The sequence below is a fragment of the Odocoileus virginianus genome, chromosome 31, assembly GCF_023699985.2.
Source record: "Odocoileus virginianus isolate 20LAN1187 ecotype Illinois chromosome 31, Ovbor_1.2, whole genome shotgun sequence".
Lineage (NCBI taxonomy): Eukaryota > Metazoa > Chordata > Mammalia > Artiodactyla > Cervidae > Odocoileus > Odocoileus virginianus.
In genome coordinates this window covers 43380666-43407374 of record NC_069704.1, presented here as the reverse complement: position 1 = coordinate 43407374, position 26709 = coordinate 43380666, and the positions used below count along the sequence as shown (strand labels likewise).

Below are 26709 nucleotides of genomic sequence, written 5' to 3'. Positions count from 1 at the left end.
ACAACTTAACTTCCATTCCTTAAACTGATGATTACAGAGTATTTCACATAAAGCCATAAAAACCTTTGTTTGGTGTTTGTATAGGGAACCCATGAAAGCCAGACCCCTTACAAAAAGCAAACTGCCCTCCTAGAGAAAGTAAATTTTTCCTTCTGCCCTTTCCCCTTCTTCTCCCTGGCAGAGTTGAATCTCATTATAGTTTGCTCAAATATTTGGAAGTGAATTTAGTACCCTCCCCTGAACTTATGATTTTATAGCCAATAGGTGATGAGGTTTATTTGCATATTTCCAATCACATAAGCAGCCGTGGAGTGGAAACAGTGTCAGACTTATTTTCTCCTCCCCCACCTCCTCCTCCTCCGAGGGAACCTGCCGCTTCTAGCTCCCCACCCTCCCCTTTAAAGGGTGACTTGCTCTGCGCCAGACCGCTGCTCCAGCCTGCTGCCGCCTCGGGCTCAGCGGGTCTACCGGTCTGTCCGCGCTCGTGCCCGGTGCCCTGCATCTCCTACAGAGGGACATCCCCCGAGATGGAGAGCAAGGCCCTGCTTCTGCTGGCTCTGAGCGTGTGGCTGCAGAGTCTGACCGCCTCCCGCGGAGGGCTGGTCGCCGCCGACAGTAAGTTTTGTGCGCGCAGACTCCCCACTTGCAGAATAGGCTCAGTGGCCATTTGCACACGTTGTGAGGATGAGGAGGAAAGAAAGTAGGAAGGGGTTGCGATGCGCACTTGACTCTCCTCGCCCGAGCGCTTGCCTCCGGAAGGGTCGCGGGGGTGGGATCTAGAAGGAGCGCGGAGGAGATTTTTTCCTGATCTCTCTGGGGCGGCTCCCAGAACCCCGTTCTCTCTTTCCCGCGCAGTCCTCTCTACTCCGGCTGGGGCTGAGTTCCCTGGAGCCTGGGCGCTGCAGGGAAAGAAGAGGGGAAGGTCCGGTGGAGTGTGAGGGGCGGGGCCAGGGAGCGGGAGGAAGGGCTCGGCCGGCGGTGGCCTGCTTTAACCTCTCCTCTCGCAGGGGCCCTGGAATGAAAGGAAGGGGGCCAAGGTGACCCTGACTTGGCCTTGGCAGCTAAACCCCAGCCAGTGAGAGCGCGAATAGAAAGAAGCCGGCCCGTGTGGGAGCCGGGCGGGGGGCTGGGGGGGAGAAGGCATTGACCCAACTCTGGACACTCTTGCTCTCCACGTGGAGGGACGTGGAGGAGAGGACGCGGGGCGCCAAGTCCTGGGCACGCGGCGTCCTGCACGCACTGGGGCGCCGGGGAACCTGTCCAGCTTCCACTCTGTACCCTCGGCCAGCAAACCTGGTGAAGGGTTGACCACCGCGCCCCTCACCCCCACCCCTCGCCGTGAAAAACGTGGCAGAGCGACCAGCAATCTGACCACTGACTTGGAGATTGCCAGGTTTGCGCTTGGCTACCCTTACTGTCCTCGGACTGTTCTCGGAGCTGAGCCCGGCTCGGGCGCCCTGCCCCGCGGTGCGGTCCGAGCTCTTGGGGCTTCTTGGGCGCCGCGGGGAGGCCACTGGCGGAACTCCGGTCACCGCTCACCAGGGTTAAGGCGTCCAGGCCAGATGTGAGTTCACTGCAGGGAAGAAGAGCGCCCAGCCCGAGACCTGCCCACAATAGAGGCAGCCTGTGTAACTTGAGCCTTGGTTCAGCTAACACGCAGCAGAACTAAAGAGGCAGCTGAAGCAAGTCATAAAAAGAGGCAGCGTTTTCTCTCTTCGGTGGAACTGCAGTTAGGGCGGTGCCTCCTGGACGTGCTTTCAGGAGGCACGTCCTGCGGTGGCTCATTTTATAGTGAAGTTTGTCTCTGACTTTGCTGCTAAACATTTATTTCAGCACAGGGTGTGAAATAACATTTTTTAGTTTATTTAACTTGGAGTAAAATTGCCTTACCATGTTGTGTTAGTTTCTGCTGTGTATGAAATAGCATGTTGGATAGGTTAAAAAAAGGAAAGCTGATAAGAAAAGTATCTTTTCTTTTGGATCAGTTTGAGAACACTAGAGGCTCAATTTGTTGTTCAGTCGCTAAGTCATGTTTGACTCTTTGCAACCCCATGGACTGCAGCACACCCGCCTCCCTGTCCTTCACCATCTCCTGGACTCATGTCCATGGAGTTGGTGATGCCATCCAACCATCTCTTCCTCTGTTGTCCCCTTCTCCTACTGCCTTCAGTCTATCCCAGCATTAGGAGAAAGGAGACTCAGGAGACATGGGTTTGATCCCTGGGTGGGGAAAATTCCCTGGAGGTGGGCATGGCAACCCAGCCTGGGGTTCTTGCCAGGAAAATCCCATGGATGGTGGAGCCCAGCAGGCTAGGGTCCATGGGGGTCCCATAGAGTCCTACAGGACTAGAGTGACTGACCACACACACAGGCAAACATCTTACGAAGTAGCGTGTGCCCCTAGATAGTGTTTTACGCTATCTGAAAAAACGGTTGGAACAAACTCCAAATTCTTATTTCAGAAAGTACATCACAGGATAATGTTACTTAGACCAAGAACACACACACATAAGTGTCATTCACAGTTTTAAAGTTTTTGTTGGACTCCCTGAGAGATTCAGGACCCTAAATTAGTCAGTCAGGAACACACACACATAAGTGTCATTCACAGTTTTAAAGTTTTTGTTGGACTCCCTGAGAGATTCGGGACCCTAAATTACTGGGCTAGTCAGTGTCACCTCTCTGGGTTTTGTTTGCTGAGCCCTAAAATGAGGAATTTAGACCAGACTCAAAATCCTGTTACACCCTTTAATTCCTTACTTTTCGATGCAAATGGACATAAGTGATTAAGGAATTAAATTGGATTTTAATCAATCTATGTTTTTCCTAGCTATAAATGCTTTGTAAGGGAGGAATCATTTGGAAATGGACTTGAAATTAATACCCCTCATTCTTCCTTCCCACTCTCACTCTAACCCCCATCCCCTCTTTATATTATGCCTCTCCTATCACAGCAACTCTCTGCCCTCTTTCTCCTCCAAACTAATTTAGGTAGGAATGTAGGACATTCAGAGTAGAAAGGAATAAGTGTGAGGAGGGAATGGTAAGTACCACCACCTCTGGGCTCTGACTATACTTCTCCATTTTCGATTTCTAAGAAAAATATGAGGATATGGGCACTGCCCTCAGGCTCTTTTTTTCTTGGAGCCATAACAATCTCTGCATGGCCTCCTTAGGAAATTTGAAGAGCTCGGTAGCTACAAGTCTGTTTGACTGGCCATCGTGAGTTTCTAGGCTAATATCTGAGTTAAACATGCTGAGTGATGACAGCAAAAAAGCACATAGCACCTTCAGATGAAGCAGAGCTCAGCAAGAGCATGACCGATTACTGTATGGAAAGGTGGGAGTCCGGCACGGGAAGATTTGGCAGTAGGAAACATTCACTTTCTTTCTGGCAGTGTATTTCTAGCTCAACCCTCCTTTCTTGCTTTATTTCAGGAGGAGAAATTAGGCTGTAGAGTTTACAGCTGCTATTTTTACAAACATTTTTTTCTATAAAATTGGAAAGTAAATCTGCTTGTTAGGTAAGCAAGCGCCTTGTCTACATTGGAATGTCTGAAAACTCCAATCAATTCAGTCAGATAACAACACTGATTTTCTTTCCCCCAAACCTTTTTTTGGGGGGAGTCAGCATTCTATAGAAGCTGAGTCAATAACTATGACCATCAGCCTTCATCATTACTGATGAAATTCTTTAGGAGGGTATGTTTGTGTGTGTCAGAGAGGAAAAACAGAGAAAGGAAGTAAAAACTTTGAGAGAATGGCATTATAATTGAGCTCATATACCTCATGTCTTCATATAAATGTTAATCTTATTTATGTGATAACTGTGAACTGCCTTTACAGTCACTTTGCTGGGATGCTCAATGCTCCTCCTATAAAGTACCTTCTATAAGTTTACCTTTAAAGGGTTTTGACTTGACCTAATTTCATCTCTGTGATTTATTATCTATATTAAGATAACTCCTCGCCTTTGTTGACACACTTAGATTTTTTGTTATTTATTTAGGAATTAAGAGATAAAGATTATATAGTCAAGAAATGCATTGACTTGTAACTTACCTGATGCCCCCAAGTCTCTCCTTAGTGTTTGATGAGGACACATCTAATGGTGTGATGTTACTAATATGATGAGTCAAATTCAGAACAGAGGCCTTTATAAAGGATTAAACCTTAGGCAACTGCACCTGTAACACACACTATTCTAAGGTGGCTTTACTTCTAAGGGGATCTAGTGAAATGTCCTTTTAGTATAATTTCCATTTATAAAAAACAATAATTTCCTTAGTAGCAATTGAGTCAAATCAGTTCATCTGCCAGCCAGGAGCAATCCCAGTGTATATATTACGATGACTAAACCTACTGTTGACCCATAGTCAGGGTTCATTCTTCTCCCTAACTCTTCCTGGCCTAAGTCAGTTGCATGAGGGCTGGTAGAAATTGGGAGAGCACACTCATCTTTAGATTGCCAAGACATCCTGAAGGGATTACAACCAACCAGGTATGTGGAAGTACCTTTGGTGTGTGTCAGAACACCAAGGAGAGGGAAAGACTGATTAAACACCAGCTGCATCTATAATTTCATATATAGAATAGACAAAGGATTGAAAGCACCACATAACATATAGACGGGTACTGTTTTCTTGTCAAAGGCTTCATTATGCTTTCTGTAACTTAAAAAAAAAATCCATGAAAAGTGAAACAAAAGTTTCCAAATACAAATTTTCTTGCAAATGTATGAATTTTCTTCTATTTTTCTTTACAAGCTATGCACACCATAGAAAATGATGGCTGTGGGAAATTGGAGTTCTGAGTGATCCATGTGGTAATCTGGTACAAGAGTTAAAGATTGAATAGACTTCTTTTTCATAGAAATATACAAATCTTGACTTAATAATTTCAAAGAATATTCTTAGTCATTTCAAAACCACCAGCAACTCTAGGGTCACCATGTTGCATAATTCTAGAAAAAAAAAACAGACTAAAAGTGACTGTTATCCTCTGGAGTTATGCAGAGCAATAATCTTAAATAATTAGTTTGGCAACCAGGTGGTAGGTGAGATCTGTCTGCCAGATTGTTCAGGTTATTTCTGCTTTAAAAAGCTTGCTGATCGAACATGTTAAAATAAGACTGTTAAGAGGGGAAGTATAAGTTATTTGATACAGAGTGATATGGGTGAAACTAACCTAGTTTGAAATTTTCTAAGGCAGTTTCTAACAGTAAGGAACTTCTTGGGCAAAATCAAAAGTAAATTGCAATACAATTTACTTAAAATTTACTTAAAATGGTTACTGTGATATTGTGTGTACTTCCTACAAATACCCTGTGACAATTCATCAACATTTAGAAGTATTGTCCAGAGATTCAAAAATAGGCCAAAGTTTTCTTTCTCTCCTGATTCAGTCGGGGCTTAATAATGAAGAATGGATTCTTTCCAAAACCACCCCTGCTGTAGTATTTTAAGCGTCGGCTTTGTGTGGAAGTCTGTAAAGACATAAGTGAGAAAAGAAATATTGGGGGAAAGAATTAATCATGATTCATACATAACACAGATATTTCTGAACAAATCACTAAAGGATCTTTTAAAGCAATTTTGAACTGATATATCTTTCCATGTGGGTAAAAATTATTCCATTCAAAATTTCCCCATGCTTCCAACTTTTCTTCTTGTTAAAATTTTTAAAAATAATGCTAGTGAAAAGGAAACAGTCTTCCCTCAAAAAAGCTTTGTTGTTGTTCATTTTTGTTGTTCAGTCACTATGTCCGCGTCTCTGTGACCCCAACAACTACAGCTTGCCAGGCTTCCCTTTCCTTCACTATCTCTTGGAGTTTGCTCAGACTCGTGTCCATTGAGTTGGTGATGCCATTCGACTATCTTATCCTCTGCAAAGTGTCAGATACAACTGAGCGCTGGAGCAGTGTCAACTCTGAGTACCGCTGGAGAATCAACCATTCTCTTGCAATCCACTTTCTTTCTTTCTTTTTTACTTTAGAAACAAAAATAGCGTTAGTGGTATTTGCTTGTGAATCTAAAACACACTAGTCCAGCAAATAGAACAAACCACCCCCTAATTAACCTCCTATCCAATTTTTCCTTTTCAGGGATTACAGGAGGAAAAGATTTTAGAGACATTGAAAGTAAATTTGCTCTCAGGACTCCTGAAGACACCGCTGAGGACACCTGCCACCTCATTCCTGGAGTGACGGAGTCTGTGGCCAACTGTCACTTCAACCACAGCAGCAAGACCTTTGTGGTGATCCATGGCTGGACGGTAAGGAGGCTCTGTAGGAAGGAGTAGAACGGCATGAACTAAGCATTTTAACAGGCTTGCTGAGAGCCCAGTGATGGGAACCCAGTGATGGCTTTGCTTTAAACTGGAATAAAAGCAGTTCTGGCTCAGGTGGGGATTGAGGATTCTAAAGCCACAAGTTGCCTACTATACAGAGTGAAGGAAGTCAGAAAGATAAAAATGCATATATATGGAATCTAGAAAGCTGGTACTGATAAAATTATTTGCAGGGCAACAGTGGAGATACAGACATAGAGAACAGACGTATGCAGATGGGTGAGAGAGGAAGGAGAGCGTGGGGTGTGTGGAGAGAGTAACATGGACACAGACATAACCATATGTAAGATAGATCACCAACGGGAACTTGCTATGTGACTCAGGAACTCACACGAGGCTCTACCACAACCTAGAGCAGTGGGTAGGGAGGGAGGTGGGATGGAGGTTCAGGAGGGACGGAGCATAGGTATACCTATGGCTGACTCATGTTAACATTTCACAGAAATCAACATAATACTGTAAAGCAATTATCTTTCAATTAAAAATAAATTTTTGAAAAGTGTATAAGAAAAGCCACAAGTTCATGGGTACTTCCTCTGGACAGTGCTAGCCTTCAATTTACCATGGTACCTAGCTGTGACCTCAAACTGGCCATTCCCCTAGCCTTTGCTCAACTACAGAGCAGAGTGTAGGTCAGAGGAAGCGGTGGAAACCTGGCGTGGTCCTGATTCATCCGGCGCCTCGCCCAAGTCCTTTCCTAAGGAAGATGACCTGTGAGAGTGAAGAGTGGGCTGGGGTGGAGGGAAGAGACTGTTTCTGTTCTGCTTTGCCATTCTCTAGCTCTGTGACTGGATCCAGCCACTTCTTACTACTGGGCCTCAGTTTACTGCTCTGTTAAAAAAATGAATTTAGACTAGACCTCCCTCCCCTCCCAACATTCTCCAACTGTAAACTTAAGGAACTTTTCTAGAGATGAAAGAGGGCTAGCCAGGGAACTGTCATGCAAGATGATTAGGAAAGGTGAAAACTGCTTATATTTACTTTTCAAGAATATGAAAAAGGTAGCTCTCTTTAAATATACCAGCTAGTCCCTTCACATGGTATTGTTCTTACTTAACTAGTTTGTTTTCAATATTTTCAATCCTTAATGAGCTGATTTTTATAGCTTATTAAAAAGAACTTAGATAAAATTGATGCTTAAAGAAATATTATCTTTCCATTATGTCCAGAGTGTGTGAATGTGGTAATAGATACTTAACTTTAATGAAGTGAATCTGCTAATGGTTGCTATTTCTCCTCCTGATTTTTCTTCCTACATAACTTAAGTGCCTTTGTTATTGACAGTGTAGGACAATTGTTATTACTTTTATAAAGATGAAGGCAACAACTAACGGAATTCACAGGAATATTTATTTTAACAAAACACATCTATTTGCTAGAGTTCAGGTAGCATATTATATATCTTATGATAAAGTTACATTTTCAAATTTCTGACATAGACCTTTTTACATTTTAAGAGGTTTATATTGGAAAATATAATTTTTGGTTATTTTAAACACATTTTGGCTATAGTTAGAACTTAGCTTTTAATACTTTTTTAAAAAGTTTAAGCTTAACATTCATATGACAGAAATAAATATCTCAGGTATCTCAACTTGTCTTTGAGAGAATTTGTAATTTAGGAATTTTTGAAAAATATTTCCTCCTCACACTAAGATGACATGATTCACCCAGTATCAGTAGATAGTGGTAATCTCTATCATTAGCCCCACTGCTTAATAAGACCACTTATATTCTGTGGGACTGAGTTTCATTGCGCAGAACTAGGTGATCTGTGCATCTAGGCATTTCAGTGAACAACCTGGCTTCTTCAGTGGGACCACCTGGTGCAGGTGGCTAGGAAGACTTCTAGTGCAGCTGTGCCTGTGAATCAAAGCCATTAAAAATTAGTACTGCTTTAAGGAAACCGAGAAGGAAAAAAGCTAGGAAATATTACCTCTTTGGAGCTGAAGAAGGTGGGTCCTTGTTTTCCAGTCCTTTGTTGGGTCGTTGTTACAGTTCAGTCACTCCGTCATGTCTGACTCTTTGTGATCCCATGGACTGTAGCATGCCAGGCTTACCTGTCCTTCAGCATCTCCCAGAGCTTGCTCAAACTCATGTCCATCGAGTTGGTGATACCATCCAATCATCTCATCCTCTGTTGTTCCATTTTGCTCCTGCCTTCAATCTTTCACAGCATCAGGGTCTTTTCTAATGCATGGTTTTTCTCTTTGCATCAGGTGGCCAAAGTATTGGAGCTTCAGCTTCAGCATCAGTCCTTCCAATGAATATTGAGGACTGATTTCCTTTAGGATTGATTGGTTTGATCTCCTTGCAGTCCAAAGGACTCTCAAGAGTCTTCTCCAACACCACAGTTCAAAAGCATCAATTCTTTGGTGCTCAGCTTTTTTATAGTCCAACTCTCACATCCATACATGACTACTGGAAAAACCATAGCTCTGTCTAGACAGACCTTTGTCCGCAAAGTAATGTCTCTGCTTTTTAATATGCTGTCTAGGTTGGTCATAGCTTTTCTTCCAAGGAGCAAGCATCCTTTAATTTCATGGCTGCAGTCACCATCTACAGTGATTTTGGAGCCCAAGAAAATTAAGTCTGTCACTGTTTCCATATAGCTTATAGAGCTGGCATTTTATCACTGCAAGTAGATTGGGAACCAAAGTGATCACAAGAAGACATTTAGGAGTGGAGAGTAACTTCCAGATCATCTGATTTCTTTGTTTCATAGGTGCCCTGGTAAGATTAAAACAGTGCCTATGTTCATAGACGTAATTAGGGGAAGAACTGGGATTGGAACCAACATCTCCTGAGTCCCAGGCTTGCTTTTTCCTTCCTCAGAGCACAGCAATGTGGTGAAAATTTGTCCAGTTTGTTAGTGTCAGGCGTGAATCAAGAGTTCATGTTTTAATATTTTATCCTACAAAATAGATTAAACAGAATGGGAGTATATGGCTGACTCATGTTGATATATTGCAGAAAACAACACAATATTAAGAAGCAATTATCCTCCAATTAAAAAGTAAATTAAAATAACTAAATAAAAAGTAAATTAATTTTAAAAAAAGAAAACAAATACAAAAAAATAATAATAATAAGGAAGCAGATCTGAAAGGACTCACCATCTAAGATCGAAGTTTCAAATGAAGTCCCTTGGTTTGGGAATTCAAGAGTCTTATTTTTTCTATTGGCATTAATCTAAGAAGAATACAGGTTTTCCAGATTTCCTCTTAAAAGCAGCCTAAGACATTTATTTCAGAATCTTCTTTCTCTGTTGAGTCATAACATTTACTAGGGCTACAGTATGATCAGCTCTCAGGTTGTATTAGGGGTGGGTAGATTTAAAACAGATTTTTGCTGTGTATAGGCTCCTGGCAGGAGGGCATGAAATTTTGTCATCTGTATTTTTTTTCAGTGTGTTCCATTATTTTAAAATAAGCATATTTGCCAAGATGTTCAGTGTCTCCTCTTTGATGGCATAAATCTTTTCACTTTGAATTTGGGGGCCTTTATCAACAAGAAGCAAAGAATTACAGATGGCAGTTTGCTTATCTCCAAAACAAAACCAGTCTCATAATTTTGGAAATTTGATAATTAAACCTCATTAATTTGCACTCTGACAATCAAGAATTTGAAAGGATGTTGAAAAAGTCTGAGCTGAAACTAATAATTTTCTAATGTATTAAGAGATTGCTAAATAAAATTATCTTCTGTTAGAATAGTACGTTTAAAACTATTTTTTTCATTATCACATCAAATTTTGTATGTAAATAACCCTTCATAAGAGTAAAGGTGTGGAATCTAGAAAGACAGCAAAGATGACAATCCTACTTGCAGGGCGGCAAAGGCAACGCAGACAGGAAGAACAGACTTTGGATACAGTGGGGGAACGAGAGGGTGGGATGATTTGAGAGAAAAGCATTTAAACATATACATTGCCATATGTAAAACAGATAGCCAGTGAGAGTTTGATGTATGACACAAGGAACCCAAAGCCAGTGCTCTGTGATAACCTAGAGGGGTGTGATGGGGAGAGAGGTGGGAGGGTTCAAAGTGGGGGGACCTATGTACCTATGACTGATTCATGTTGCTGTATAGTAGAAGCCATCATAATATTGTAAAGTAGTTATCCTCTAATTAAAAATTGAAAAAAGAAAATGAAAAAAAAAAAGAATAAAGGATACTCACATTCCCCAAAATATTTCTGTTGGGAAATATTTATTAACCCAATTGAAAGTATTTAAACTAAATTTCTTTTAAAATAGTCTGTCATTATACTGTAAATTTTAACTTATTCAAATTGATCTTTCGTTTCAATACTATAAATTATTGAAGTTTTACTGATGAGCCAATGGGCTTCCTATGGATTTTCCCCCCCATATAATGTATGGGGTTGACATATGTATCTATTAATATAACAAGTTGTAAGTGGGCATTTTAAGGATGCTTGTATCGTCCTCTTCAGGTGACAGGCATGTATGAGAGTTGGGTGCCAAAACTTGTGGCTGCTTTGTACAAGAGGGAACCGGACTCCAACGTCATCGTGGTGGACTGGCTGTCACGGGCCCAGCAGCATTACCCAGTGTCTGCGGGCTACACCAAGCTGGTGGGACAGGATGTGGCCAAGTTTATGAACTGGATGGTGGTAAGACTGGGGGAAAGAGCCTTGTATGTCCAAAACAGACCAGTTGACTAGAGCTGAACTGCCGGGGTCCAGCCCCAGCAGGATCCAGGGGAACCCTCAGGATGAACGGCATCGGTGAATGAGAGAGAGAGAGAGAGAGAGAGAGAGAGAGCCAGACCAGGATATGCAGCAGAGTCTGGCAGTTGCTTTATTTTTCACCACAGCCTTTATACCCTAAGTCAGTACATTTCTAAGGGGCAGATAAGCATACAGACTTAGTTTAACGTTACATCAGCTTGTCCTTCACGAAAATATACAGGTGTGCTCTGTATATTTTTGTTTATAAGAGTCTTTCCCATAGATTTTTTGCACATTATCTTCTGGCCTTGAGCTCAGCAGAAAACAGAAAAGTGGCAGTCTCATGGTACAGCAGGTTGCAACATAATAGAAATACAATCCTGTTAACATAAAAGTCAGTCTTTTTGCAGAAGTTCTCAGCTAAATTTATCTAAAAAGTTCAACACACAAAGACTCTACGGCTCTGGTGAGGGAGCCCTTGTTTAGCATTCCTGGTTAAAATTAACAATTATCTTATTGTTTTTACACTAGGGCTAAACTCTTATTTTTCTAGATCTCCAACTATATTAACAATACTTTCCACTGCACAACCTCAGCACATTAACATCAATCACACGTTGATCCAATAACCACTTTTAAAACAATTAAAACAATATTTTTTGTATTCTCTAATAGGGCTTCCTCACCCCCCAAAGGGCTCTGTGCCTATTAGGGCCTTTTTTATGGTTAATCTCTATGTATAATATCTTTTGGCTTTCAGGCCTGTTGACAATTTATGGCTTGCACCTGGTGCAACTTTAAGCAATTTCAGTAGCTGATCCTGTCTTTTTTATGGTTAATCTATTTTCTTTCTATTGGGTGTCATCTCCATGGGAGCTAGATAGGATTAAATTTTTACAGAACAGAAATGCAAAGGATTGCAAAAACAGCAGATATGGCACAAAACAGGCTCTTAGTCTAAAAGCTAACTACCTGCAAGAAGTCACCAGCTAATCTCTATCTAAAGTATTTTTTATTAGGAACATTTGTGGCTATTTTATTTGTGGAGCTTTTCTCACCCTGCGGAGGGACCTATGCTTAATGGTGTCTTTTGTTAGCGTACTGTGCTTAGGATGTTTAGAACAATCATGAGCATTTTTTGCAATGGGAGCACACATTTATCAAACAAGCCAGAATGCCAGCAAAAGGGTTTGAATTGAAGCATTTCCTTCATCCCTGGTCCCTTCATAGGGTAGCAGCATCCAGAAGATTTATTAATTAGGGTTTTAAGTTGGTCCTCATTCAGTGAAAGAGGAGCAGGAGAGCTCTCGGCAGGCAACACAAGAATCCGCAGCAGGGCAAACAAGAACAACAGCAGAAAAGAGGGGAGGATACGGGGTGGGGCAGAGGCCGAGGCCAACCTGGAGGGTCCCTCATCCTAGACGGCCTTGCCTGCCCGGTATTTTCTTCATGACCTCGTCACGGGCGGGACCTCCCATAATGGCTCCCGGCACTGAACTAACAACTGATTTTTGTTCCTTTGTGGGAAAAAAGAGAAAGTGTCAGTCGCTCGGTCGTGTCTGACTCTTTGCGACCTTGTGGACTGCAGCCTGCCAGGCTCCTCTGTCCATGGGATTCTCCAGGCAAGAATACCGGAGTGGGTTGCCATGCCTTCCTCCAGGGGATCTTCCCGACTCAGGCATCGAACCTTGGTATCCCACATTGTAGGCAGATTCTGTACCATCTGGGCCACCAGGGAAGCCCTTTATTCCTTTACATTTAGATACAGATATTTTTTTGGGTCAACTCATATCTTCAGAATAAGCATGGACATTATTTTTTTCAGCTAAAAGTAGCATTATGATAAAAAATGATAAAGCTATAAAACCCATAAAGCATAGTCCTGCCCTGCACTGTCCTTTGATATTTTCATAGTGAATAGATTTGCTGAGACCAAGAACCATTGTTCTTAGTTCTTAGTGGGCAGGACAGACAAAAACTTGTTATTTCAGGGCAGAGGAAAGATGTCATGTTCAGCCAAATCCTTCCCTACCAGTTGGCTGGCACATGGAAATTTTATCCAGGCTTTGACCTGTTAGAATACCAATCTTTTGATGAAAATTTTAGTATTACTTCTTCCTTCAGTTCCGTTCAGTTCAGTCCAGTCCTTAGTGTGGATTAAACATCTGGATTTTTGTTGAGAGTTGGAGGAGTGATGGAGATGAGCTAGGGGAAAAAAAATGGCTGAAAAGTGTGTAGGATATGAAGTAGCTGAGGGTCAGGAGCTTTATTCACTTTGACTCTCTGAGGTCATCCTCTGAAAATTACCTTTGGAAAGTATCTTGGGGTTGAAATGAAGATAGTACTCTCACAGGCCATTATTTAAGCCAGGTACTTAAAAATAAGCTCTGTTTATTGAATAGATCATTAAAAGATAAAAGTTCTTTTCTTGACTCTTTTGCTAACCAGGAGAGTGAACTTGGGCAAATCAGATCACATTCCTGGAACTCAGACTTCTCATCTGTTGAATGAGAAGGCTGGCCCATATATGTCCCATCCTCTGTAGTACTTTCTGATTTTAAGTCATTGCTTGAGTAACCTTAAAGAATAAAGTAGAAATAAATAAAGTATTTGAGTAGAAAATGATGAGTTAAATATATATCTGTATGTGTCTGTCTATATATATATATATATACACCTATATATAAATATGGTGCTCAGTCGCTTAGTCATGTCCAACTCTTTGTGACCCCATGGACTGTAGCCCACCAGGCTTCTCTGCCCATGCAGTTTTCTGGGCAAGAATACTGGAGTGGGTTGCCATTTCCTACTCCAATATATAAATATACACATATACATATATTTTCAGATGTATGGAAATTCATATATCCATACATTTCTATTTCAGACATTTGGAAAACTTCTCTAATTTAAATATTAGTAAGGAAAGAGAAAATCTCAACAATATAGTCTATGTTCCTCTTACCTGTAACAAGAAATTAAAATAAAGAGTTAAGTTTCAGTATTGCCTCTATTTTGAAAATGATATTTATTTATTTGAAATACTATTCAACTTTTATTTCTTTTAGCATTGATATTTTGCAAAGAACTGTAAGACTCTTTTCTGTTCATCTTCCAAAGGATGAATTTAACTATCCCCTGGACAATGTGCATCTCTTGGGGTACAGCCTTGGGGCGCATGCTGCTGGTATTGCAGGAAGTCTGACCAATAAGAAGGTCAACAGGATTACTGGTAAGAAAGCAGTGCCATTTTCTCTTAAAACGAAAGAACTCCATTGCCTGTTGCTCTGAAAGAGAATCAGGATGTTTGTCGAATAAACATATGTATGTTACCCTCCTGGGTATGCCTGGCCGTTTGATTATCACATGGGAGGGCTCTTTTTCTGGAATAAGATAAAATTCAGACCCTTGCTCTCACGGGCTCACCATCTGCTGGCAGAAGGAGAGAAACGATGCAGAGTTAAACACAGGAAGCCCAGTGGCGGCTCAGAAACCCGCTTCCCTCCTCCCTCTGCTCTGTGCTGTGATAGTGTATTGCACACTTATTTGTCACCTCTCACATCAAAACTGGAAAAAAAGAAAAAGGACCCACACCAGAGGCCATTTGGAAAAAGGAGACCTGTCATCCGGGCCAATGGCAATAGATAGTTTGGCCTGTGTAGAGAGGAAGAAAGCCTAGCACTATTTACAGGCCTTCTAACCAGGCACAGAAATAATTTACAAAAGGGAATCAAGTCATCCTGTGTGAAAATTGTTGTTTAATGATTAGTTTGAGAAAGTCAAATTTTATTTGAAGAAGAGATAAGCCTTCTTTTATGAATCTCAGTAATTTAAAAGTCAGTCACTACAGAATTGGAGCTGATAACAATCGTGACTGCCAGTTACATTCAAATGATGAGCAATGGAATGCTAAGGTGATACTGATGGAGACTAAAACTAATGAGAATTAAAAAATCTCTGAGTGACCTCCCTGGTGGTCTAGTGGTTAAGAATCCACCTCGCATGAAGGGAACACAGGTTCCGTCTCTTCTTGGGGACCTAAGATCCCACATGCGGTGGAGCAACTAAGCCCACACACCTCAACTGGAGAGTTCATGCAGCCCAAAGGGAAGATCCCACGTGATGAAATGAAAGCTCCCACATGCCACAGCTAAGGCTTCATGCAGCCAGATATATAAATAAATACAAGTCTCTGAGGACTTTTTGTTTTCCCGCTAAGGCCTAGATCCAGCTGGACCTAACTTCGAGTATGCAGAAGCTCCAAGTCGCCTTTCTCCTGATGATGCGGATTTTGTAGACGTTTTACACACATTCACCAGGGGGTCACCTGGCCGAAGTATCGGAATCCAGAAACCAGTGGGGCATGTTGACATTTACCCTAACGGAGGCACTTTCCAACCAGGATGTAACATTGGGGAAGCTCTCCGTGTGATTGCAGAGAGAGGCCTTGGAGGTAAATATAATTCAGAAGTTAACTAAATCTAAGTTGTTGTCTTAACTCTTACTGACCAAGTGCCCTACCATTCTCCACAAGTACATAGTTTGAGTATACATTTAGTCAAGATGTGATTTTGAAGAAGTCTGTCACATTTTAGCATGATTACCTTGGAGCCTCAATACTTCCTGGGGTCAGATAGACATTTCATCTTGTATTATATGGTAAGCCACACTTGCAGTAATAAAAGGGAAAAAAACAAACAGTTAGATGGCAAAAAAACTGCCTTGCCTTTGATAAAGTGTTATCTTGCTACACATTAAACTTTGAATACAGTGCAAAACCAGTAGTTATTTTTAATTCTACTAAAAGTAAAGGACATGTTAATTAGTCCAAATTTCTTTTGGCAGTCTTTTAAAGAGATGTACAAATCAAAAACAAATCACCATTCCCCAAGAATAACTATTCCAAGTTTTTAAGAAGAAAATACAGTTTAATATTAGTTTTTAATGTTGAATAATCATGTTGCTGCTGCTGCTGCTAAGTCACTTCAGTCGTGTCCGACTCTGTGTGATCCCATAGACGGCAGCCCACCAGGCTCCCGCGTCCCTGGGATTCTCCAGGCAAGAACACTGGAGTGGGTTGCCATTGCCTTCTCCAGTGTGTGAAAGTGAAAAGTGAAAGTGAAGTCGCTCAGTCGTGTCCGACTCTTAGCGACCCCATGGACCGCAGCCTAACAGGTGCCTCCGCCCATGGGATTTTCCAGGCAAGAGTACTGAAGTGGGTGCCATCGCCTTCTCTGAATAATCATGTTAGTGTGTGTTAATTTTATGATTTGTTTTAAGGGATCTTTGCATACCTTGTGGACAATGGGACCTACTTATAACCAATATACTCCGATGTTTTGGGCATACTTTACAGAATTTACAGCATAATGTTGCTAATTTTAATTGTTAAAAAAGCTTATGATAAAAAGTTGTACTTTTATGACATTGCTGATTATTTCTAAAATTCTATAATTATGCATTTATAGAAATTATAGAAATAATACATTTTATAATTATAGAAATTATAGAAATAATTATTAATAATTCTATTATTGCTATAATATAATGTAAAAATCATGAACAGTGACACAGTCCTCAATTATTCATAGTATCTATGATAAAATGCTGTTAATTTGGCAATTATACCTATGATGTGGTTTCTAGGGGTATACTTCCAGAACCATCTAGAGGTATTCTATAGTTTCAATATAAGTAAAAGGTGTGATGAACTGGGGGAAATCAACTTCTATCTTGGATATCCTTATTATAACTTTGTAAACATACAAATATAAGACAGCAGAAGTGTCTAAAGTTCCTGATAAAATTGTCAACTTTAACACACTTGGAGTAGGGAAGAAAGCAGCTATCAAGAGTGCCTCCTTAAAAAGAAAAAAAAGAGTGCCTCCTTAAACAGGACCTACAATAAAGGAGATCATTTTGTTCTAACACCACATCTCAGCTGTATTAAACATGCAAGATGAAACACTCATTGTGAACTATCACAGAGTTGAAATGTTCCTTGTGTCTCTTTTTCCCCAGATGTGGACCAGCTAGTGAAGTGCTCCCATGAGCGCTCCGTTCACCTCTTCATTGACTCTCTGTTGAATGAAGAAAATCCAAGTAAGGCCTACCGGTGCAATTCCAAAGAAGCCTTTGAGAAAGGTCTCTGCCTGAGCTGCAGAAAGAACCGTTGCAACAACATGGGCTACGAGATCAACAAGGTCAGAGCCAAAAGAAGCAGCAAGATGTACCTGAAGACTCGTTCTCAGATGCCTTACAAAGGTAGGCTGGAGACTGTTATAAATAGGAAAATGGATTTGATCTTATTTTTTATTATCATGCTTGTTGCATCACATGTACTGATTTTGTCCATTGCAGTAGAGATAATAAAACAATGTTGCTCCGTTCTGAGCCCTCATTTGTGTTTCTGTTGGTAGAGGGGAAGTTGCGCTAATCCATTTTGCTGGAGTTCCTAATTCCCCCTGCTAGTAAGGCCCGGGGCTCAAGTGCAGTACCCTGCGCAGCGGTCCTGCCTGCCATCATCCTCTGCGCTTGTGCCCATCAGCATGGGCTACCACATTAGTACCAGGCTGAGTTCATGTGAGACCATCCATACAGAGTCATCAAACTATGGCCCATGAACCAATTCCAGCCCATCATCTGCTTATTCAAAAAAAAACTTTTGTTAGAATGTAACCACATTAATTCATTTCTGTATTGACTAAGGCTGCTTTCATGCCTTCATGGTGGAGTTGAGTGGTTGAGACAGAGACTCTTTGGCAAAACGCAAAACTCTTTACTCTCATCCTTTACAGAAAAAGGATGCCAGCTCCTAAAATCTGCTTTGGGGTTTCCCAGGTGGCTCAGTGGTAAAGAATCTGACTACAATACAGGAGACGCAGGTTCAATCCCTGGGTTGGGAACATCTCCTACGGAAGGAAATAGCAACCCACTCCACTATACTTGCCTGGAGAATCCCATGGACAGAGGAGCCTGGCGGGCTACGGTCCACGGGATCGAAAAAGAGTTGGATACGACTGAACTACTAAACAACAAACAACAAAGGCTGCTTTAAGTGAAGGCAGGAACCACCTGTATTTGAAAATACAACTAGCCCTGAGAGGGAAGAATATACCAAACCTTCTAAGATACTCCCATTTTGTTAACAGTCTGAGTCTCGCATTGCAGGCAGATTCTTTACCATCTGAGTTGCTTAGGAAGCCCAGTACCCGATCAAAGATGACTACTTTCTGGGTCTGCTTACCAAGTCAGATACACCTGGATTTTTCCTATCCACTAGAACCACACTCTTCTGCAAGGGAGTAGAATTCAAAGCCTGAATATTCTAGTAGTAAGCACTGTACAGATATGAAGCAATCTTTCCGAGTCACATTTATAGTCATGTATGAACACTTCCTGGTGATCACTAGTAAGAAGCAGTCTGCTGTTGAGAGTGCATGCTTGTTTGTGCTGTGGTGTTTCCATAAAGACTGATCAGAGCTTGTTCTGATTTTCTCTCTACAGTCTTCCATTACCAAGTAAAGATACATTTTTCTGGAACTGAGAGTAATACATACACCAACCAGGCCTTCCAGATCTCTCTGTATGGCACTGTGGCTGAGAGCGAGAACATCCCTTTCACCCTGTGAGTAGCCACAGGATTTTACCTTCAGCATGGGGGTTTGTTATGGTGTTACCTGCCCTGACCATCAGTCTGAGGAACAGAAAGGACATAGGATAGCAGTCCTCAACCTTTTTGTCACCAGGCACCTGTTTTGTGGAAGACAATTTTTCCACAGACCGGGAGATCGGGGATGGTTCCAATGATTCGAGAGCATTACGTGAATTGTGCACTTAATTTTTATTATTCTTACATCAGCTCCACCTCAGATCATCAGGCATTAGACCCCAGACCCCTGGCATAGGACTCCTAAAAAAAAGGTGTACTCAATAGAAAATATTTTAAAAGGCAAAAGATGTTCATTACAGTGGAACCCACAGTAGCATAAATTAGAAGCAAAATAAGTATCCACAACCGAGGCAATGGTTAAGTGAATTGTGGTTCAACAAATCAATAAAATCAATCTAGCCTCTAAAAAGTTTAGTTATAGAAAACTAGGTAAAGCATGTTAAAAAGTGGAAGGTAAAACATGAAATGAATAAAGAAAAAATAGAGAATCACATGTACACTATGATTGTGACAAAGGAAACACATGTTCATACATCAATACAAATAGGAAGGAAACATATGAAAATGAAACCAATATCTCTAAATGATGGACTTATGAATTTTTTCTCTTAAGAATTATATTACATAATTCATATTGTTAAGATAAAAGTTGGAATACTTTAAGGGGGTGTAGCCTATCTTTCAAAATATGCTAAATGCCATTGATATTCATCTTGTGTATTTTGTTGGACATTTTTTGCATTTTTAAAATATTCCCCAAACAATAAAGCTATTTACCAAAAGGAGAAAGAAAAAGGGAAAAAAATTCTGATTTTCAGAACTAACCAAATATGTTCATTTTTTATTCAGGCCTGAAGTTTCCACAAATAAGACATACTCCTTTCTACTTTACACGGAGGTGGATATTGGAGAACTGCTAATGTTGAAACTCAAATGGATTATCGATTCATACTTCAGCTGGTCCAGCTGGTGGAGCAGCCCCGGTTTTGATATTGGGAAGATCAGAGTAAAGGCAGGAGAGACTCAAAAAAAGTAATTAATTTTTCTCCTTTCACTTCTGATTTACTCAAATGTCTTTACTAGAAATAGTATTTCTGGAGCCTCCAACATTCAGGTGAAACTTTAGTAGGCTTTGTCTTAAAAACTATATACCTATACCCAGGGACTGAACCCAGGTCTCCTACATTGTAGGCAGATTCTTTACCTTCTGAGCCACCAAGGAAGCCCCATTCAATATAAAAGTTTTAAATCCTCTGAGGCTCTCTATGTAATTCATTTAAAACTATATACCTAGATAATTATGCTTATTATTTCTTAAGAGTAGTATTATATACAGAAGTAATGATATTTCTGCATTTCATGGAAAGAAAACATAAACTGAGTTGCCACAATCGTTGAGTAAAGCTGAGATTAGGAGTCCACAATCTCAACTTCTCATTTAGCATTGATTCCTGCAAGCACAACACAGTTATGCAGAGAACCTTAGTGATGCCACTTGGACACTCAGAGATTAAAACCAACCTCTTGGGACTTCCCTGGCAGTCCAGTTGTTAAGATTGAAAGTTTCCACTGCAGCAGGTGTGGGTTCAGTCCCTGGTTGGGGAGCTAAGATCCCACATGCCAAGAGATATAGTCAAATTTTAAAAAAATAAAATAAAAATAAAAACCAACCTCTTCAAGAAGGATGAGATTCCAAGATAATCTCATCCTCTCTCCCCCACCCAAATCCACGTAGATCTATAAAATGAATTGTATAGAGAGCCTCAGAGGATTTTAAACTTTTATACTGAATGGGGCCTCCTTGGTGGCTCAGAAGGTAAAGAATCTGCCTCCAATGCAGGAGACCCGGGTTCAATCCCTCGGTTGGGAAATCCCCTGGAGAAAGAAACAGCTTACCCACTCCAGTATTCTTGCCTGGTGAATTCCATGGACAGAGGAGCCTGGCAGGCTGCAGTCCGTGGGAATGCAGAGTTGGCCACGACTAAGTGACTGCACTTTCACTTTCTTTCACACTGAATGTACAGGGATTTTGCAAACTACAGTGTACCATTATTGTAAATAAAAATGACTCTTTAGATTAGGATCAATAATATATTTCTCTTTTGTCATTTTCTTTTATAACCAAAGTGGAGGAGAGAAAGAAGTTGTGAATGGAGAGGCTATACAGAGTATGTGTTTCTCTAGCAGGGCCAGTTGAAGACTGATTTCTGAATTCCTTAATGCAGACACTAAGAAGTGGTAAAGTTGATCTTGTATCATCTTTTGATAAAAACCTGGTGATTTTAAACCTGCTCCAGGCTATCTGTATGCCTGTCTATCTTAAGGAACTAGCTTTATTGCCAAAACAGTGCATTAAGCCCTCAAATAACCATCTGATTCAGATGTGTTGCTGACTGGAATGGCCTGAGTATAAACAGTTCATTATTAGAAATATCAAAACAGTCAGAAGAATCATGTAAGTTTCAGACAACCCTGACAGAAGCATTTATTTTTCAACAGTCATTTCTATTGTTCCAATATGCTGTGTTCACATACATTTTCTTCCACAGGGTGATCTTCTGTTCCCGGGAGAAAATGTCTTATGTGCAGAAAGGAAAGTCTCCTGTGATATTCGTGAAATGCCATGACAAGTCTCTGAATAGAAAGTCTGGCTGGTGAGCATCATGGGCTGAGGCTCTCTGGGTATCTTGAACTTGCTCTCCAAGAGATACTGCTTCATGCATTGCCCTTCACCCCTGAAGTAGAGGCTTGGATTGAGTCTTGTGATGAGAACCTTCAGGTGGTCTTTCTTAAAGTCTTCTGTATACACATTAGGAGGCTTCCAGATGGCTCAGTAGTAAAGAATCTGCTTTCCAATGTAGTAGATGCGGGTTCGATCCCTGGGTCGGGAAGATGCCCTAGAGTAGGAAATGGCAACCCAGCTCCAGTATTCTTGCCTGGGAAATCCCACGGACAAAGGAGCCTGGAGGGCTACAGCCCATGGGGTCACAAAGAGTTGGACACAACTGAGTGACTGAGCATGCACACACACACACACATTAGACCTGTCCGTTTGCTTTTAGCAGTACTTGCTCTATTTTCTTTTTCCAGTTCTTTCTGCCAGCTCTGGTGCACTTGGTAGGTTTTATTTTACTTCTTGAACCACAGAATCTTCCCTTCTGCTTCTTCCTGTACTGCAGCCCTGCCCCCTTTACAGACCTGTGTGCGGAGCACACAGCACAAGTCTGTAGCCGTCACCGTGGCTGTGGGCACAGCTCCTCCTGGGAAGTCCCCAGGGGAAGGAAACATCAGCCGAAACCAGAGTCCTCCTTGATTCTGAGTGCCAGCAGATTCCAGGACAGGGAGCCAAAGGGGCAGCCACCAAGCATCCGTCTCAAAACCCCCAAAGATGGGAAGCTTGTGGACTTAAGAGTTTAGAAGATGGTTCTCTTTTCCACCTCAAAGCAACTGCCTGGCTCTTTTCTACCTGACCTTTAAGGTTAATCCACATGGCAGCTGTCAGCTGAATTTTTCCAGAGCGTCAGTACTAAGTAGAGAATGAACATGTGACTGCCCCTCTCTCCACCACATCCCCTCCTGGAATTCCCAAAGTATGCCACTTCCAGTCCTCCACTCATTCCCCTGCCAGGTGCAAGTGGTGAAGGGTTGTAGGGATAAAGGGGGAAAGCTTAGGTCATATCATACCAGCCAGTGACACAAGAAAACAATGGGACAAGTTGGTCACAGCATCATCTGGAAATAGAAAAGGTAATTGCTTTTGATTTGTCTTCCCCAGTTACATTTACAGACAAAAGTACAGAAAAATTCTGTAATCAGAAAAGGCATATTAAAGGCCATATGTGACACATCTCTTTTACTTTTAATTTCTATTTTATAATACAGTTTATCAATGGACAAGTATGGATTTCAGACTTTATACATGTATAATATTTATCTTCTTTTAGTTTTTTACATTATGACATTATGACATATATGCTTTGGACAAGATGAAGCCATCTGGATTAAAAACATTAATGTACGAGCACTCAAGATAAACTTGAAATGGAGAATAGTTACTGGTATTGAGCCAGGGAGAATAATTGAATTTTTATTTAAGTGTATACTTCTACTAAGAGCTTCATTGCTTTGGTTTTCTTCATCACAAATCTGAGATGATTCATTCTTGTTTTAACTCTTCAAAAGGGACTCCTATATGAAGTTTTATATATGATTAAGTTATGCACAAACATACACATTATTATGTATATATTATCCCAAGGTCATCCACAACTTTAATCTATAATGGGAATTTAAAAACAAAACAAAACTTGGAAAATTAGGAACCAACTCTTAGCTGTTTATCAAGTATTTCTTGTCACATTTGTGTAAGTTATGACTTTATCTAAGATAGTTTAATGATATGTTCTTCATCTGATGATAAGATTACTGAAACAACAGATATTTAGGGAGTTGGTTTTTTTTTTTTTTAACTCCTGAACTTTATCTAGGAGGTAATTATGACTCAGACTAATAACCTGCCATTTCTCACCTCTGTGACTAAGTCAGTGAACTAAAAGCTTCTCTCTCATCTTCTGGTAAAACTCTTTAAAATATTGTAAAGCAGTTAGTCTCCAACTAATAAAAATAAATAAAAGACTCATATCACAAGAAAAGGAAAAAAAATAGGTATTTTATTTAACAAGTTTTAGAAGTAAGAAATCTTTCTAAATCTTGAAATCATTCGATTCAGTCTTCTGAAAAGGATACTCCTTATCAAGACAAGGCTAAGTAAATATTAGACTGTCTTTGACTCCTATGAGCCTGCTACTTCCTCTGATTACATTTATTCGCACAACCTTTGTTCTGAACTTCCCGTTGACTACTTTTCATCTTGAAGGTGGGGGGAGGGGAAGGGTTATAAAACACTAAGCAGATAATAAATTGCCATTCCTCCTCTGTTTTCTCTCAGAAACTTGGCAAAGCTACAGAAGAAAGAACAGCATATGAATTCTATGAAGAATGAAGTAACTTTTACAAAAGACGCCCAGTGCTTTAGATGGTGAAAAGTGAATTTTCCTGAGTATTAATCCCAGCTCTAGCCTTTTTAGTTGTTTTAGGAGACAGTCTCAAATACTAAAACTAATTCAATTTGAGGCATATAGTGGCCAAATAGCACATCTTCCAACAGTAAAAAATAACAGATATGAAAAGCACTGCATTCTGTCCTTTGAGAAAAAAATAAGAGTTATTTAAAATGGTAAAATAATCAGATCTCTTCATGTAGTAAGTTTAGCCATAGCCTAAAATTGATTCGAATCTCATTTTTAATTGGAATTCTGCATTTTCTAGATTGATAACATTCTCAAAGCTTTCTCCGAGTCTAAATATAGAAAGTAGTGTTTTTTGCAGCATGAGTAGGACCCGTTTACTTATCAATCAAAATCCCTACTTTCTTGGAATTACTCTCTTCTTGCCATTGGAATGTAGTCCAAGAGTGAACCAGGAACTAGTGACTTGGAGATACAAATGAAGAATAGAGTTGATAAAGTACTGAACCTTTAAACACCCTCTACGGTTGGTTGCATCATAAGTAAGTTACAAATTAAAGGAGATACGTAAAGTTGAGATCAATTAAATCTTAATAAACTGTACAGTTTATGGTTTAGTACTTCCCGTTCCTTTTCCTGCTTTGTTTCAAGATTATATTTTAATAGTTTTTCCCTAGATAGGCTTTTCAAATGAGCCTGTTATCATCAGCTGATACAGAATTTTAACTACAAAGAAAAAAAATGATGCCGTAATTTTATTATCAGATTTTCAAAATTATATTCATTGAAGTCCTTTAATGTATGATAGTTACTGTTCAATTTTAGGCTTATTTCAGCCATGCTTCTATCAGACTTTGAGCATGTCTCTTTCTTCCCTAACTTTGATAAGAAAATATGTGTTCAAGATGAAACTTTGCATCATGCAAAGTCCTACAAATTTTAGACTAAGATTGTTTTACTAAGTAAAGAAACAGAAAAGTTACAGTCAGTCATATAGTCACTGGCAGTGCTTAAAACCATTGTGGACAATGAAAAGGATCAATTGCTATATCCTCATGAATTGTCATGAAAGTTGTTTTTAACAACTAGTCAAGAGTGAGTGAACATTTATTTATAAACTAGATCTCATATTTTCAGAATGCTTTTCTATATATTATTATAAAATGATAGAGAAGTCAAATATTACAGAGGCTATTGCTGGAAATCCAAACTGTGAATGTGTGTGGGTGTCTGAACACATATTCACATATGAAGCCACACATGTACAATTATTCCTCAGCTTGGCTTGGAAGGTAAATGATTAAGAGGTGTGTTAGAACACACTGCAGTAGAAAGTGTTCCAGTGGTGCTGGAACAGTCCTTCATCTGAGAGATACGATTGTGCCTGTACAAAGTAGAAGGAATGTTGTGATTAACGTCAGCCAGTTTGGAATGAATTCTCTCTAAAATAAAATGTTGTGCGACCTGTTGTTGGCATCCCCCTTCATTGTTATAATTCATTAATTCTCGGGATTTGGGTTTTGAGCAAGGGTGCATCAATTTAAGAAAGTATGAATTCAATCAGTGTATGGTCCTGGGACCTCTGACTTCTACAGACTTCACTATATATATATCAGCAATGCTTTGACTTTCAGTGTTATTTATTAGCTGTAAATATATGTGTGTATGTGTAAAGGGAGATTGTACATATTGGAAAGTTCATTGTGGCCATCTGCATTTATAGATGTTTGGTGCTAATTTTGTACATGTTTTTATCAGTGACAGTTTCACTGAGCCAACTTACTCTGATGAAACAATACAATAAAATGGGCTTTTAAAAAACACAAAACTTACCTGTGTGAAGGAATGGAATCTACTTTTAATAAAATTGACAATATTTTATTACAATGCTAAGTCATTATTTTGTATCATTTAAACCCCCCTTAAAAGAAATTTATTCTTAGAGCCAGATTCATCCAGCAAATTTTTACTGAATAATCCCTATGCTCAGTAAAAAATACAGCTTCTAAAAATTACAGTGCACAGTATATTTTATTTTTTACATCTACATTTGTACAAAGTCTTAGAGATCATTTAAACTACAGCAAAAAATGATACAGAATTTTTCCTAAATAAAACACACAGAACTTTTCTTGCCTTCCAGATACTTCTTCACAAGTAACATGCTAGATTAATATTAAAATATCTTCACCATTTCCTGGAATAATGTCTCTGTTTCTGAGATCTGATCATTAGCTACAAAGCAAATGGCATTTGTATAATACAATGAGCCCTTTGGAGGTGCATTTTTAGACCTTTCCTTTGAATTGCTTTGATAATGGAAAAGAACAACATACAGCCCACCCATGTATCTAAGTAAGGATTGCTTCTTAGTACAATCAGTACTGAGTATTCTTCAACCGATTCTTGGAGAATGGATTGCTGCTCTAAGACTCAAAGTACTTTACTATTGGTTTTATTTCCTGGCCCACACTTTCTTCATTTAAAGTGTTATGAATTGTATACTTGTTTTTCTAGTTCCCTTAAACTAAGTATGGTTTTATAAAATTTGTAATGACCTCTTAAGAAATTTACCAGTTACTAATATTTAGACACGGCCTCTATTTTGTTCATTAGGGAAAGTCTACTGGAAAGCAGAATTATTATACTGAATCTGAATAACATGCATGCTTATCAGCTACTTCTAGACAACCCAAACTTCTAATCTACCCTATTAGTGTTCCAACTGCGCCCACTGAGTTTCAGAAATGTAAGATCTATGCCTGATTGTTCGCATTTCCACTCTATGAGTGTCAAATGATTAAGGAACGCAATCAATAATATTGTAGTAACTTCGTATGAGAATGGATGGTTACTCGACTTACCATAGTGATCATTTCATAATGAACTCTGGATCAGCTGAGGATCCCCCTTGAGTCTTTGAGTACTGGTCACTGGGTGTCTGTGTGTGTGAGAGAAATGGAGAA

The 26709-nt window shown here is 40.0% G+C and overlaps 1 protein-coding gene across 1 annotated transcript; it reads left to right on the top strand.

Annotated features, from left to right (window-relative positions):
- Positions 1 to 338: 338 nt before the first annotated feature.
- LPL (lipoprotein lipase) lies at positions 339 to 25630 on the top strand. Its single transcript, XM_020893045.2, has 10 exons — positions 339 to 615; positions 6104 to 6273; positions 10808 to 10987; positions 14165 to 14276; positions 15264 to 15497; positions 17066 to 17308; positions 18551 to 18671; positions 19566 to 19748; positions 21266 to 21370; positions 23665 to 25630. Coding segments are annotated over exons 1-10 (1437 nt in total). The 5' UTR covers positions 339 to 527; the 3' UTR covers positions 23666 to 25630.
- The last annotated feature ends 1079 nt before the right edge of the window (positions 25631 to 26709 follow it).

Coding starts and splice junctions, on each gene's coding strand:
- LPL (XM_020893045.2), top strand. CDS start 528: ATGGAGAGCAAGGCCCTGCTTCTGCTGGCTCTGAGCGTGTGGCTGCAG. Junction 15,498..17,065: donor TGCAGAGAGAGGCCTTGGAG/GTAAATATAATT, acceptor CTTTTTCCCCAG/ATGTGGACCAGCTAGTGAAG. Junction 19,749..21,265: donor GCAGGAGAGACTCAAAAAAA/GTAATTAATTTT, acceptor TTTCTTCCACAG/GGTGATCTTCTGTTCCCGGG.